The sequence below is a fragment of the Equus quagga genome, chromosome 12 (genome assembly GCF_021613505.1).
Source record: "Equus quagga isolate Etosha38 chromosome 12, UCLA_HA_Equagga_1.0, whole genome shotgun sequence".
Classification (NCBI taxonomy): domain Eukaryota; kingdom Metazoa; phylum Chordata; class Mammalia; order Perissodactyla; family Equidae; genus Equus; species Equus quagga.
The window spans coordinates 39,864,414-39,879,452 of record NC_060278.1 but is presented as its reverse complement, the minus strand read 5'-3'; the positions used below and the strand labels follow the sequence as shown (position 1 = coordinate 39,879,452).

Below are 15,039 nucleotides of genomic sequence, written 5' to 3'. Positions count from 1 at the left end.
CAGTAACAATAAGATACTCAGCAAAAGCCAAACGTTTGCTAATTAGACAACATACTTCTAGATAATCCATGGGTCAAAGAAGCATTTACAAGGAAATCAGAAAATATTTAGAATCGAATGATAGAAAATAGAACATTAAAAATTTTGAGATGCAACTAAAGCAGTGCTTAAAGAAAAATTCTGAGCTTTAAATATTTATATTAGAAAAAAAAGTCTAAAATCAATGGCCTAAGGCTTACCTTAAGAAGCTAAAGAAAAAAGTAAATCCAAGTTAAGTAGAAGAAAGGAAATAAAGAGCAGAAATCAATGAAATTAAAAAGAGTTGAGAAAAATTAATAAAGCCAAAAATTGATTCTTTGAAAATCAGATCAACAAAATTGATAAACCCCTAGCTAGACTGATCAGGACAAGGAGGAAACAGAAATTATCAGTATCAGAATGAAAAAGTTACCACCACAGTGCCTACGGACATTTAAAAGGATACGGAAGGACTATTTTTTTTTTTTTAAAGATTTTATTTTTTTCCTTTTTCTCCCCAAAGCCCCCCGGTACATAGTTGTATATTCATCATTGTGGGTCCTTCTAGTTGTGGCATGTGGGACACTGCCTCAGCGTGGTTTGATGAGCAGTGCCATGTCCATGCCCAGGATTCAAACCAACAAAACACTGGGCCGCCTGCAGCAGAGTGCACGAAATTAACCATTTGGCCACGGGGCCAGCCCCACGGAAGGACTATTAGGAATAATTTTGTGTCCACAAATCTGACAACTTGGGTCAAATGCATAAATTCTTTGAAAATATAACTCACCCAAATGACACAAGATGAAAACAAAAATCTGAATAGCCCTATGTTTATCAAAGAAATTAGACTTGGTACAAAAAAACCTTCCCACAAAGAAAACTTCAGGCCCACATGGTTTCACACATTAATTCTATAAATATAATAATGAAAAAGAGGATAGTTAGAATTGGGTTATTAAAAAGTCAGCTTTAATATCGACAGGAATCATGGCCGAGAGTCAACATGATGCAGGTTCTAAGCGCTGGTCTAGAAAGAAATAGGAAATCCGTTCCGATGACGTTCATCTCTTCTTCCCTTTCGCAGGCTTGGCGAACAAGGCGGGGTCTATCTGCTCCCTGGCCAGTCCCCTGACGGAGAAGAGGCGGGCGGCGCGCTCCTGGAGAGTGCCCCCGCACTTCAGCCCCAGCGCCATCAGCTCGCACTTGAGCCTCTCCAAGCCCAGCGACTCCACTTCCGCAACAGAGCTGAACGCCAGTAAATCCACAGTCTCCAGACCAACACCCTGAGGAAAGAAAGGAAGCATTTAAAACAGGCTCCTTCCTCTGAATAAAGACTCTTCAACTGTCAACTACATTCTGTTTTTCAAGGAATTTTCATTTTAAATTGTCGTATCTTGCTATTGAATTTTAATAATCATCTAAATGTTATTCCACATGCATTCTCAATATACATTGTTAATAAACAATTTTTCATCTATATATTTGAAACAAGTATTTGGAACAGTAACAGAAGTTATAGGATTCCCAAACAGATTAATACTATTTTCTTTCTTTTTTGATTTTTCCAGTAAAAATTCAAACAGTAAGATATACCCAGCCTATGCCCACACTATCAGCACAGAAAAGAGCAGCACCCTATCACGCTTAATTTTAATGAGATTCACATGCCTGTGAATCTTTTAATTCTGTAATCTTAATACTTTCCATTCCAATCAAATAATTAAGACTGATGGTAAGAGTCCTCATGCATGTAACTCAGCAAACTCCAAAGCCGTTCACCAGACTCGCAACTCTTCTATAGACCAAGTGGACCTGAAGACAAAAAGCCAATGCTTCTGATGACGAATGCTCTGCAAAAACGGAGATACTCACATCCAGGGATTTTCACAAGATATATTCAAAGAGCAATAATTTTCTCATAGAAAGTTATTTTCTTAAATAGTAAAGAGCTGTAGGAACAGACACTTGATCTTTCTAGTTATCTTTATTTTTCTTTTTTTAAAGCCATTTTATTGGATTTCTGAAGTCAATCTTGGTTTCACTGTTTATGGCCAAATCCATGTCTCCGGAGACTCACAAGTGGCCGCAGCCGGCTGTCACAAATACAGCAGCTCCTGCTACCTCACCAGGAACAAAATTCCCATGGCTAAAGGCTCAAAGACTGAAAGTCAAATCGGGTTTTATTCACAAAACATTCCTTTATTCATTTTCCCAAGACTTCAGTGAGGATGAAGGCCCTAATATACACGAGTAAGGTAAGAGTTCCCTGCTTACAACTCCAGAGACGGCGTGATGGTCAGTTTAAAGCCCTCAGCATGAAAATCCCACCAGCCTCCCTCGAAAGGGCCATCATTGCCTCTGTGCCTATGTCCTGGGGGTAGGGAAGGTGCTGGTTAAACAAATCATGACAGGCTTTGTGTTTGTCAAAGGAAACCAAGCAGTTCAGGTTTCACCTGTTGTAAAGAGCAAGTCAAGACCTTAGATCAAAGCGCAAACACTGCAGCTCTTGGCTGCAAGCTAGTCCACTGAAGCCGGCGAAGGAGAGACTACCCGAGGAACGGATGCACAATGAAAATAAACCCTTAAAAGGCTGAAGGGAGGACTTCAGATTAATGACAAATTAAAAAGGAGCTGCTCCCCGTCCACAGGAAAGACTCCACATGCAGCTGACAATTCAAATAGTATCTCACATGAGAAAGAATAAGTAACTAGAGGTTTAGTGATGGGAAAATGAGCACACTTCATCAAATCTAAAATGCCATCCATCACACTATGCATTATTGTACGTATTATTAAGAAATAGGGGTCAGCCTGGTGGTGCAGTGGTTAGGCTCACACATTCCACTTCGGCAGCCCAAGGTTTGCCAGTTTGGATCCCAGGCGCAGCCCTACGCACCATTTATCAAGCCACACTGTAGCAGGCATCCCACATAAAATAGAGGAAGATGGGTACAGATGTTAGCTCAGGACCAATCTTCCTCAGCAAAAAGAGGAGGATTGGGGGCAGACGTTAGCTCAAGGCTAATCTTCCTCAAAAAAAAAAAAGAATAAACCAATACCAATTAAGCTATGTGATATACACGCAAATTCAGAGATAGTAAAACGTGATAAACATGTATCTCAGAATTGATGAAACAGGAAACCAAGGACACCCCCTAGTGGCAAATTAATATAAACTCTAGAGCTGAAAAAAAAAAAAAAGGAAGGCTCTCTCTCCGGGTAAGGGCAAGCTTCAGCATCACCTGTACTTCTGATTATTAAACAAGCCTTTCCACTAAGCAGCCGACGGGAAAAAGCACATTTTCATTTTAATGACTTATTGTGGAGATTAAACTGATTTGGCTCTAGACATCGACCCCAAAATTCTACTTACGGTGCTTCCTGACTGGCTTCTCCCCAGCTCGGCCATGGGAACGTTCTCCCTCTCTCCTCCCGGGGAAACCTGGGCAGCTCTTCCCTCATCAGTCCTTTCTTTTGTCTCTTCCTCCTTATTCAGTCCAGCCCCAACTGCTTCCTTTCCGACGGCTCCTTTACTCCCTGCCTCCTTTTCCTCCTGGGTTTCCTCTGTTTCTGCAGCCATCTTCCTTTCCACGTCCTCCTTTGTAGATGTCTCCCCCAGCTCAGGACAGGTGTCTTCTGAAACACCGTACCCAGAGTCACTCGCCAGGGTCCGTGCTTTTTCTGGCAAGGTAGAGTCTGTACTCAATACTCTTGCCCCCTGAGAACTACTTGGAAATTCGGCTGCCATCTCAGCACCATCACTGCCATTTTTTGGAACATGGCAGCTCGTTCCTGAAGTCCCAGGTGCTTCTTCACTGTCATCATCTGAGCTCTCAGAGCTGGACCCCTCCACAGTCTCTAGTCCTTCCATGCCCAACCTGTCGGAAGCCACAGAAAGGTTAACACCATTATACCTTCCACTCAAAATAAAAAAAGAGTTAGTTTGTCCAGGGAACAGACCGTCTAACTAAAAGCATCTGCTAGCTTGAGATGGAGAGTAGATAAGTTTCAGAAAAAGATATTCCAGAGGTATAAAGAGAAGGGGAAAAAAAATTCAATGAGACTAGAACCAGCCATCCCAAAGATCCAAGAAGATCTCTCTTTTAAACTTGTGCATCTCTTAAAACAAAACTCACTTTGCTTAAAGCTGTTTTCCTTTGTTGTATGAACTTTAACTGTTGGAAATTAGATAAAATAATAAAGTTAAAAGAAAATCCTATATTTTATTCATAATTGCCCAAAGGAAACTACCCAAATGTCTATCAACTGGAGAATGGATAAATAAATTGTGGCACAGCCTTACCATCAATAATACTTGGTGATAAAAAGGAAGGAACTACTGACGCATATAACACCGTCGAGACATTTCAAAAGCACTATGCTAAGTGAAACGAGCCTCTATAAAAGGCTCCACGACATTCTGGAAAAGACAAAACCATAGGAACAAACAGCGCACCAGTGATCAGTGGTTGACAGGGGTGGAAGAGGGGAAGGGATTAACTGCAAAGAGGCACATGGGAAGTTTTTAGGGAGATAAAAATATTCTATATCTTGACTTTGGTGGTAGTTACATGACTATATTTTTCAAAACTCACAGAACTGTTCAATCAAAAAGGGTGAATTGTACTGTATACAAATTATACCTCAATAAATCTGACTTAAAAAGAACCACACAATACTGCTACCTTTTCTCTCAGGAACAGTTAATTCTTATTTCAGAAAGAAAACAAAACATTCTACGCTGGACTGACAGTGACATGAACTTTGGTTAGTAACGATCTTTCTGTCCTCAAAGGGGAGTCGAACAAGGAAGCGAGATCCACTTGGACTTATCATTTTCTAGAACTTGGCCCAAGGGAACTGGGCTGGTCCCCAGAGGCCAGCTGGGAAGAGTGGGAGAGCTCTGAGAAGAATGGAGAAGAAAAAATATTGTGTGCTTTTCACCCACAAGTGCAAAAGTGTGAAGAGAGGTCTGGCAAAGTGACCGGAGACCTCAGCGAGGACTGTGAGAAACCAGAGAGAACACAGAACACCTGGAAAGTACAGCCATGGCTTCCACACGGAATTTTTGAAAGTTAACTCTCAAGAACAAACAGCAATTCAGGCCCAAAGCTGTTTTTATGTGGTGTTTCACTGTAGATTCTATTAATGGCACTCAGAGCAGAAACCTTTACTAGTGTGTACAATGTGACTATCACTGAATCTGATGACTGAAGCTCTCTGGGAAATCTGGGTACCCATCAAACGTTACCTAGGAAGGTGTTTACCCAGACAGACAGGAAGGAAACATAACACCTCAGTCCTCACAGATGGATTTGGAATGAAAATGAAACATACTCACCAGAAGCATTTCTTTTTCCCGGCCCTGGCTCCTCCGTCTGCTCCTGATGTGTTAGGCCGTTTCCGACTATCCCCAATTTCTGCCGATACCATCTTGCTGGAGGCGGCCTGCATACCTAACCAGAAATGTGAACAACTGGGTTTCAACCATCAGGACCAAGTGTAATTATGGGCTTGTTATTTGCATACATTTGTCTTTCCTGTTACATGATAACCTTTTTGATAGAAAAGATTCCTTCTTATTCACTTGAACCTAAATAGCCCTAGCATAATGCTTTGGATGCTAAAAAAATACACTGATGACATTCTCATTAAAAACCATTTTTTAAAAATGACCTGAAACTAGAAGCAAATATGCTAATAGCTAGACAGCTCCTGAAGACTTAGCTTATCCCATGAAGCTCAAACAGTGTTCTCACCTGGGGCCCACGGGCCCACAAAAGTCAGGAGTCAAGTATGTCAAATGTTGCATACGCATGTGTTCTTTTGTTTTCTGGGGTGTGAGATACACTGTCTTCATTATTGAGGGGGGAGGTTCCACAGCTTTCACCAGATTCTCAGGGGGCAGTAACCCAAAAAGCTTTAAGAACTGCTCTTTGCACACAGTGTGGAACAGTCCGGAACAGCTGGCTGCAGGGGTGCCTGCTGCCCACGCTAAGGAGCCCTCATTCTCACCTTTGAGGACAGAATCCTCCAGGCGTTCGGCCATCTCGTGGCACTGCTGCTGGTAGTCAGGGCTGCTGAAGCAGTGCCGGGGCTCTGTGAGCTTCCGCTGCAGCCGCTCCAGGCGCCTCTGCTCCTTTTCAGCCTCCCGCTCGGCTTGCTGTTTGACCCATTCAGCCATTCTGGGGAAGGGAGAGACACACACGCAAGTGAACGGCTGTATCACACATACGCTTTTAGAACTGTAAAAAGCCCCGCTAGGAGCTGGCCTGGTGGCACAGTGGTTAAGTTCGCACGCTCTGCTTCAGTGGCCCGGGGTTCCCAGGTTCAGATCCCAGGCACAGACCTAGCACTGCTTGTCAGGCCAAGCTGTGGTGGCATCCCACATAAAGTAAAGGAAGATTGGCACAGATCTTAGCCCAGTGACAATATTCCTCAAGCAAAAAGAGGAAGATTAAGAACATACGTTAGCTCAGGGCCAAGCTTCCTCACACAGACACAGAGACACAAAAAACCCTCCCAAATAATGCTCTCCTGTTCACATTGTGATATTCCCTCAGAAAGATGTGCCACATTTACTACCAGCATACTGTAACGGACTTAACTAAAACCCAAAGATAATTATTAAATTACAGAAAAGGTTAAATCTGATAACAGTAAATCAGAGCACGAATATTTCAAGTTTACATTTCCGATATGCAGAGCATGTGTATAACCACTGTTGGTATGAAAGTATGTTTCTCTCTTCAAAAAAAACAAAAACCAGCGGGCATCTTACGCTTTTTCGTGATTGACATCTCGTAGTCTCCTTCCACTGAGATCCCGGCAAGCTTCTCGATTAGTTGTCTTCTCAATCTGAGCACCAAGCGCTCGGAGCATAGAGCCAAAACCTGAGCAAATATATTTGGAGAAAGCAGGTTAAAAAGCGTTCAAGGGGACTGGCCTGGTGGCATAGTGGTCGGGTTCGTGCACTCCACTTTGGCAGCCTGGGGTTCTCAGGTTGGAATCCCAGGCATGGACCTACACACTGTTCACCAAGCCATGCTGTGGCAGCATCCTACGTACAAAAAATAGAGGAAGATTGCCACAGGTGTTAGCTCAGGGAAAATCTTCCTCAACTCAACAGCAAAAGACGTTAGCTTAGGGCCAATCTTGCTCATCCAAAAAAAAAAAAAGTGTTCAAGGATGGATAAATGCCAGATTTGTGAAAATAGTATTACATCATAAGATTAAAGGTGATTTCTGCTTTCTTTCTTTTTAAAGAAAATAGACATCAAGATTCTAACCCAGACAGCAAAGGCAAAAGTATTGATAAACTTGCTTCAACCTCATGCCTTTTGCCCTTCCTCTTATATTTCTGAAATACTGTACCTGTACCATTGGGATCTTTTAGAGGGCTTTACCCAGTGCCAGACATCCCAAGATTCCAAGATTAATAAGTAAAATTATATGATGAGATTTTGCAGTGAGTTTAAAAAGAAAGGCAATTTTAAGCTGTCACTGGCTGATATGACAAACTTCATTCTTATTGACACAATTTCAAACAGCAGGATGATTAAAATGTGAGATGTCAGCTCTCTGAAAACCAAACAAATCACTGTCGATTTTGAGAAAGCTTAGGGATTACATGTTAGTGTATCAGGAGAAAGATCAAGAACTGCTCACACAATCACCCCTTGGCATCGCGGAGGATGGGTTCCAGGACTCCCTGGCAGATATGGATACCAAAATACCCCGATGCTCAAGCCCCTTATATAAAACAGCAGAGCACTGTACATAACCTACATCCACCCTCCCGTACACTTTAAATCATCTCTAGATTAGTTATAACACCCAACACAATGTAAATGCTACGTAAATATCGGTTAGGGTATAACGACAAGAAAAAACGTCTGGGCGTATTCAGTGCAGATGCAAACATCATAGGCCTTTCGCTCCGCGGTGGGTTGAATCCAAGGATGTGGAACCCACAGACACTGAGGGCCAACTGTATTCAGTTTTTACTCTTAGTTTCTTTTCCCTCTTAGATGTGTCAGTATACCCAGGACCTTAATCTACCCCAATCTGTAAATAGCTGGATTTCACGAAATGACTTTAGATCTCCCTTGGAACTACAATAACTAGACAAAATCTTGACAAAAGCAGGAGATTTGATTGTTTTAACACTCCTTCTTCAGCAAATTGGACAGACTAATGCCCACCTCTCTTAATCTAATCTTCTCCAAAGTTTTAGAGCCCAAGTTGCCTAAGAGCCATCTGGCCGGAGAAGGCGGGAATTGTATCAGACAGTACCTTTCTCAAAAAGAATAAAGGAGAAAATATTCAAAGTCAGGTAAGTAAATAAAGGACTTCATAAGGCGAAACAAGGCTGGCATAGTGCAGAGACCAAGGAGTTTGTTAAAGTGATACATGCGGCTCGAGACCGTGGATGCGTTACAACTAAGCAGTCACCACTCGCGTCCTACCTCCTTTTCCACCACAGAGCCTGGGTTCCAAACTATAAACAGCTCCACGCTGCACCGTGTCACTGGAGTTAACAAGCGATCCATTGCACTTCACAAAGAAGCAGTCCACAGGGACACCCTAGAGACAAATTTGGGGTTTTTTAAAATGCCATCTATGAGACAATACAAGTTTCTTAGAGGAATGGACCTAGCTTATCATCTTTTTATTACTCTAGTTACAAGCAAATAGTGTGTATTCAATTAATATGTTTAACTGAAAATGAAAACTACCAAAAGAAAGTCATTTCATATGACATATTCTTGGTACAATTTTTTCCTAATACCTAGTCACAATATATAGAAGAACTTTTCGTCCTTTGTGTGAAAATAAAAACTGCTTCTTTCTCCTTCTCTAATAGGAGATTGGAGTCAAGGTAGAAAACTATACATGGCTGAGATCCAGTAAGTCTGGCGGTCCCATTTCCTCTGATTTTTTAAAACAGGTAACAAGCTAAACATCAAGAGTGGCCCCCAAGTTTAAAAGTTACAATATACATCCTGAAAAGTGTAGGTAGGGATAAGAATGGGGGAAGGGAGGAACCAACAGTATGGTTTTTAACACACCTACATAAGCCTTAACAGTTTTAGGACCAGCTGGCAGCTGGCACTTCTCTTTTCTGCTAGCCTTCTCCTGAGTTACTGGCCAATCATTGCAGAAGCCTAAGTATTCCCACACCCACTCCTTATATTTCAAAAAAAAGAAAGAAAGAAAAATCTCAGAGTGAGTGATGAAAAGAAAATACAAAAACTGTAAGTCTTTCAAAACAAATTTCTGATACTATAAGACAACAGAGGAGTATTCTCCCAAGTTATATGGAAATTAGGAGGTACATGATTAAATTTACAGTATCAAGAATGAAGAAATCTAAACACCGATAGGAAGGAAAAATGCACTGCTGTTAGCTTCCTGAAGTGGAAACAATGAACTTTCATTCTGAACCACATCACACAGCTACTCCAGTGGGAACCATTCATTCACCCAACAAATATTAATTAAGTGCCTACTATGTGCCAGGTCCTTTTCAGGTGTTGGGATACTACAGAGAATACTACAGTGAATACACATCCTGCCCCAGGGAGCTTACACTCTAGCAGGAAAGACAGACAACGAACAAATCATATATTATGTCAAGTGGCGAGAAGCAGGGTAGAGGGGACAGAACGTGTGGATGAGGGTGGCGGTAACCTATTTTATACACAGTTAGTCAAGGAAAGCTTCTCTGATCAAGTGACATTCGAGCAGAGAATTAAAGAAAGTGAGAGAACAAGCCACACGGCTATCTAGGGAAACAGCATTCCAGATGGAGGCAACAAACGCAAAGACGCGCAGCAGGCATGAGCTTAGAGCATGCAAGGAACAGCACCATGCCAAGAGGCTGGAATGAAGTATGCAGAAGGGGAGTGACAGGGCCTGAAAAACCCCTGTAAGGACTTTGGATTTTGATTTGAATAAAACTATTGCAAGATCGTGTGAACAAACTGAGATCTGAGCTATGCTCTTTAAGGATCACTCTAGCTGTAAATTGAAAATAAGACCATAGATGCAGAGAAATCAGTGAGAAGCTATCGTGACAACCCAGGTGAGAAAGGAAGGCTATTTGTACCAGGGCGGTCGTGGCAGAGGCGATGAGAAACGTGGGATTCTGAGGACACTCTGAAAGCAGAGGTGACAGGACTTGCTAATGCTCTGGATGAGGGGAGTGAGAGCAAGAGAGGAGAAAGATGATTTAAAACATTTGGTTTGACCAGTGGGAAAACAGAGTTGCCATTTATTAAGAGGGAGAAGGACATCTGGGGGAGAAAATTAATCTCATTTTGGATATGTTAGTTTGAGATGTCTATCAGACAGCCAAGTGGAGATGGCAAGTAAACTGGTGGATATATAAGTCCAGAGTTTGCGGACTGGGTCTGGGCTGGAGATGTACATTTGAAAGCTGTCAGCACACTGATGGTACTCAAAGCCATGAGAATGGATGAAATCATCTGGATAGGGGGGTGGGAGGACATCAGAAAAAAGATCAGAAGACTAAGCCCTAGCCACTCCAAGGTTTAGAGACCAAAGAGATAAGGAAGCAGCGAAAGAGACCCGAAAGGAGAGGGCAGAGAGGTGGATGGGAACTGAGGCTGATGTCTGGATGAGTGAGAAACGTGTACCAAGGAGGGCAGGGCAACTGTGCCAACTGACGCTGACAGGCCAAGCGAGATGAAAACTGGAAACTGATGACTGGGTATGGGAACACAGAAGACACTGACGAGCAGGACAAGAGCGGCTCTGCTGGAGTGATGAGAACAAAAGCCTAACTAGAGTGGGTTCTAAAGGAGAAGAGTTCTATGTTCAAGAGTTTCATGTTTATAAAGAAAGCCCGAGAAAATGAGGTGACAGCTGGAAGGGATGTGGGCTCGTGTTTGCTTGTTGGTAGGAATGATCCAGTAAAAGGGGAAAACACTGGAAAATGCAGGGGAGAGAGAACTAATGCTAAAATAAGTCCTCCAGTAGGTGAGACAGGATGGGATACTGTGCAAAGTGGAAGAAAATTATTTGTAAAATAATGAGGACTGTTCATCCACAGTAACAGAACACAAGGCTAAATATATGGCAGGTGCGTAGAGGCATTGGTGTGAGGACAAGGAAATTCTCTCCTTACTGCTTGTACTTTCTCAGTGAACACAAAGCATGGTCCTTGGGATGGAAGAAGTATTGGAGTTTTAAAGAGAGAAGATGTGAAAGAGCAACTCCGGAGAGTGAGAGAGTGATGAACTAAGCATGCTCCCCAGCCCTTCCCACAGCACGGTACACATAAAAAATGTGGGTGACGCTTGGGAAAACGAGCAAAGCTACTGAGGCACCCCCCGACTGTGTCCAGGGGCCAGAGGGCTATGTGGATCAATATTCTCAGCAGTCCTGTAAGGAGACTGCCAGAAGAAACCTGCTCTGCATTAGGAAAATACAGTAGAAGTGCCCAGCAGTGCTACAGTTGGTATTTGTGAATTTAGAGTGAAAGTGATTTGTGTGATTAGTTTCCCTACCACAGTCACCACCCAGGCAATGGACAGACTAGGTGGAGTTGGATTTAAGTGGACTGGAGTCTCCCCAGGCAAACATGGTAGCAGGAGAGAGGAGCAAGGGGGCTCAGGCCATACGAAATGATGCGATTAACATGAAGGCCTATTCTCATCTGTAAAACACTGTCTACTTTAAAGAGTTGTAAAGATTAAATGAGATATGTAATACACCTCGCATTTGTTTAATGTTTATAAATTAAAAGCTACTTTAGTTTCTTTTAATATTTTATATGTCTAAGAGGCACAGTATTTCTAAAATTCTAAATAACTTTAAGAAATATTAATGTGTAGGCAGAAAGATTATACACAATACTTTGTTTCCAAACAGAACTGCTTATGAAACAAGACAAATGATCGACAAAATTGCATTTTCTGCTTAAGATTCTTGTCAATTAATAATCACTAGTAGAAAATAAGAACAAAGAAAATCTGGAGTCAATTTAACTGTCTCTAACCACTTGTGTATTATAATGCACTTCAAGCAAAAGTATTACGTGTGCCTTAGCCCAGTCGGCGGCCTAAGGCCACCAGAGACAAACCTGCAGTTAGCAAAGTCAAATTTACTGACTGCATCAAGGCGGGGCTGCACACCAGAGGAATCATGGGGTGTGTCACCACCAACAACAAAAAAGAGTTACTATAGGATTTGGGGCAAGGGAGGAGTTTAGGTGAAATTTAAATGAAACAATGTTTTGAGAGGCTCAAAACAAAGCAGGGCTGTGTGTAAAAGGGACAACATCAGTTCTAGACCGTGAAGTAGATCCAGGCGCCTATTTCATTGGAAACTACAAAGTTAAGATAAATGTGGAATGTTGTGTTCAGAAACCCCTAATCTAAAGCTCTGCACCTGGGCTGGAAATCAAGCGTGATTCTCTAGATCAAAGTGACTTCAATTCTCGAGGCAAGAGTGGGATGCTTCATTCATACCAACAGAATTTCAAACAACAAAGTTGCTTATAGTCTGTAATTTTCGAGATCAAGGTTTCTCAGTGATAAGAAAGCAGGAGACTTTCAAGGGAGTCATCATGACATTTCACCACTACACTACGGCCTTTCCTCTACTCACTTGGCAGCTGGCTTTATCTGTGTCTGTTATCTCAGCCTGATGAATAGTAGGGCACATTTCTACTTTCTCAGCGGGAGCTAACACTAACTTTATCATGTGCCAGCACAGTTTTGTTTTAAAAACCTTAGGTGTGGACTTGAGCTATTTTTATTTGTTCCAGCATCTCATCAAACGCCCTTTCATAAGTTCTGTGTTTGTCTTCACATTTCTAACAGTCATGCTTCCTGAGTACCTGAGTGAATTCATTCATTTATATTTCTTCCTCCCTATTTAAAATTATTTTTTCCAATACTCCTTATAATTAAGATCCTATTTTTTTCTGGGCTCACTTTGGATCAATTATCAGTATGTTTGAAAACTGTACTCATGAGATGTTATTTTCAGAGATATTAAAATCCAAATATTTTGGAAAATATTCCCCCATTCAGTGGTCAAAAACAGTTCTGACAGTTTTTCCACTGGATTGCAGTGTAGGAAGAAAAATGGGGAAGCTGAAAAACCACATTATTTGCAAACACATGTTGCTTCTTCACAGAAGCCGTCCAAGTAAAGATTTGATTTTGACTGCAGTGTTAACATATGTTAAGCCTATAAATAACAAGCAGAGGAAACAGCCTAGAAAAGCACGGATGAGGTGTGGTTATAAAGAAAAACGGAGATTTTAGTCAAGTGCCAAAATTGAAATTACACTCAGGGAGACAACCAAAATCTTGAGATAACTGAACAGGTTTAATATCTCACAGTTGGTGAAAAGCTTGCTTGCTTGATAATTAAGTAAACCATACATGTAACTTTACAAGTGCATGGCAGGTTTTCAAAAATACGCATGGACAAATGAGACCATCGAATGATGAGGGAAGACATCTAAATGGCAGGCCCCAAGAACCATGCCCTCGATAGCACATGTGTGCGAGCGCTTGGCCCCGACCAGTGACCAGATGAATCCATTTCCCTCCCAAGCATCCTTTGGCCTGGGTTGGATACGACATACTTGTCTAGGTTGGAGCTAACGGGGCTGTGCGATCAGTGGACACAATGTACGTCACATAACCATAGAAGCAATGTAAAGAAAATGTAAGGAAATCGGGCTTAAAAGTCATCTGGTCCAAGTGCCTCATTTACGGATGAAGACAGAATACCACAGTGTTTCCTGCTAGTCCAGATTCAGGGCGGCACTAAGCGCCTGTGAGCGCAGGGGCTTTTCCCCCTTCCGTAAGGAAACATAACAAAAACCACCACAAAACAAAAGCAAAGGAAGGCCTCGGCAGCAGTCTGAAGCACCTTAAAACTGAAGAACCCTCAGCCTCAAAAACTGAAAACCCCAAAGAGAGCGCCCGCGACCGACCGTCTCCGCACCCAATCCTGCCCCGTCCGCCTCTAGCCCCTTCCTTCCAGGAACCGCGAACCTCACCAGATCATGGCAATGTCGGTGGATAAAATCTCGGACGGAGCACGGCGCCGAGCCCCACCGCACCGCCTTGCACCCGAAGCCGGGGCCGCGAACCCACACCAGCGCCGCCGTCTCCGCCATTTCTCCTGGTCCCCGAATCTCGACCCTCCCTGTGGCTACGAGCCACACCAGCCCGGCGCCTCTTGATGACGTGTCCCTCGCGTTCCAGCGCCCCGCCCCTCCCGTCTCCGCTCGCCCCGCCCCTCCCCTGGGGCCAGTCACGTGAGCCAGGCCGCCGAGCCGCGCCGGCGGGGGCAGAGAAACAGGAAGGGCCTGGCGGAGGCAGATAAGACGGCGGAGCGGCGGGGCGAGGCGTTGCTAGGGGGGTTGCTAGGGCGGGGCTCGAGGGACTCCTATAAAAGGCCGGCGCGGGCGGGGGTGTGGAACGTTCTGGCTGGGAGCGATAAGACGGCGGCTAAGCACCGCCCCCTGCCCCGGGCTTTGGCCCTTTTCCTTGCATCTGTGTGGTTATTTTTGGGTCGCGAGGAGTGGTGGCCTGAGAAGGCGCTGCTCCCTGGGGGCGCGAGGGAAGAGGCAGTCCCGGAAGCGGTTCTGGGGGGCTGCTTCCTCTGCCCTGGGGAGCTCCCCCAGCCCTGGGGGCAAGGGAAACGCCCTCGGGAGGTCTCTAAACAACGGCCCTGGGGGGTTTTCCTCCCCTCGGCTTGCCAAGCCTTCTCTTCCTTTGCAGAAACTGCCAAGCTCTCGGTTTCTGCCAGCCACGCTCGGTTTATTCTTATTTCCGCCTGTTTGCGCTCTGCGTTATCTCCACTTCAGCTCTGTTTTCAAAATATTTCCCAACAAGTGGGCCCTTGTGAAAGGCAGCGGCGGGAGTGACGCTTATAGTCCTGCTGCTTCAAGAAGCCCTGCGTAACTTCGATTCTGCACCATGGAAACGCGCTCTTACCGATTTGAACAGCATCCCTTTAAGGCTC

At 43.6% G+C, this 15,039-nt stretch overlaps 1 protein-coding gene across 2 annotated transcripts; it reads right to left on the bottom strand.

Annotated features, from left to right (window-relative positions):
* Window positions 1-586: 586 nt before the first annotated feature.
* On the bottom strand, window positions 587-14,232 carry SDE2 (SDE2 telomere maintenance homolog). Of its 2 annotated transcripts, XM_046680045.1 has the most exons (7): window positions 14,069-14,232; window positions 8,490-8,607; window positions 6,803-6,914; window positions 6,037-6,206; window positions 5,363-5,477; window positions 3,395-3,899; window positions 588-1,304 (listed from the first exon to the last, which is right to left on the bottom strand). In XM_046680045.1, the coding sequence occupies exons 1-7, from the start codon at window positions 14,186-14,188 to the stop codon at window positions 1,083-1,085; spliced, it is 1,362 nt and encodes a 453-aa protein (XP_046536001.1). In that variant the 5' UTR covers window positions 14,189-14,232; the 3' UTR covers window positions 588-1,082. The 2 variants fall into 2 exon arrangements, with proteins under 2 accessions (XP_046536002.1, XP_046536001.1); XM_046680046.1 differs by lacking the exon at window positions 8,490-8,607 and having other exon boundaries at window positions 587-1,304; window positions 14,069-14,193.
* Window positions 14,233-15,039: the final 807 nt, after the last annotated feature.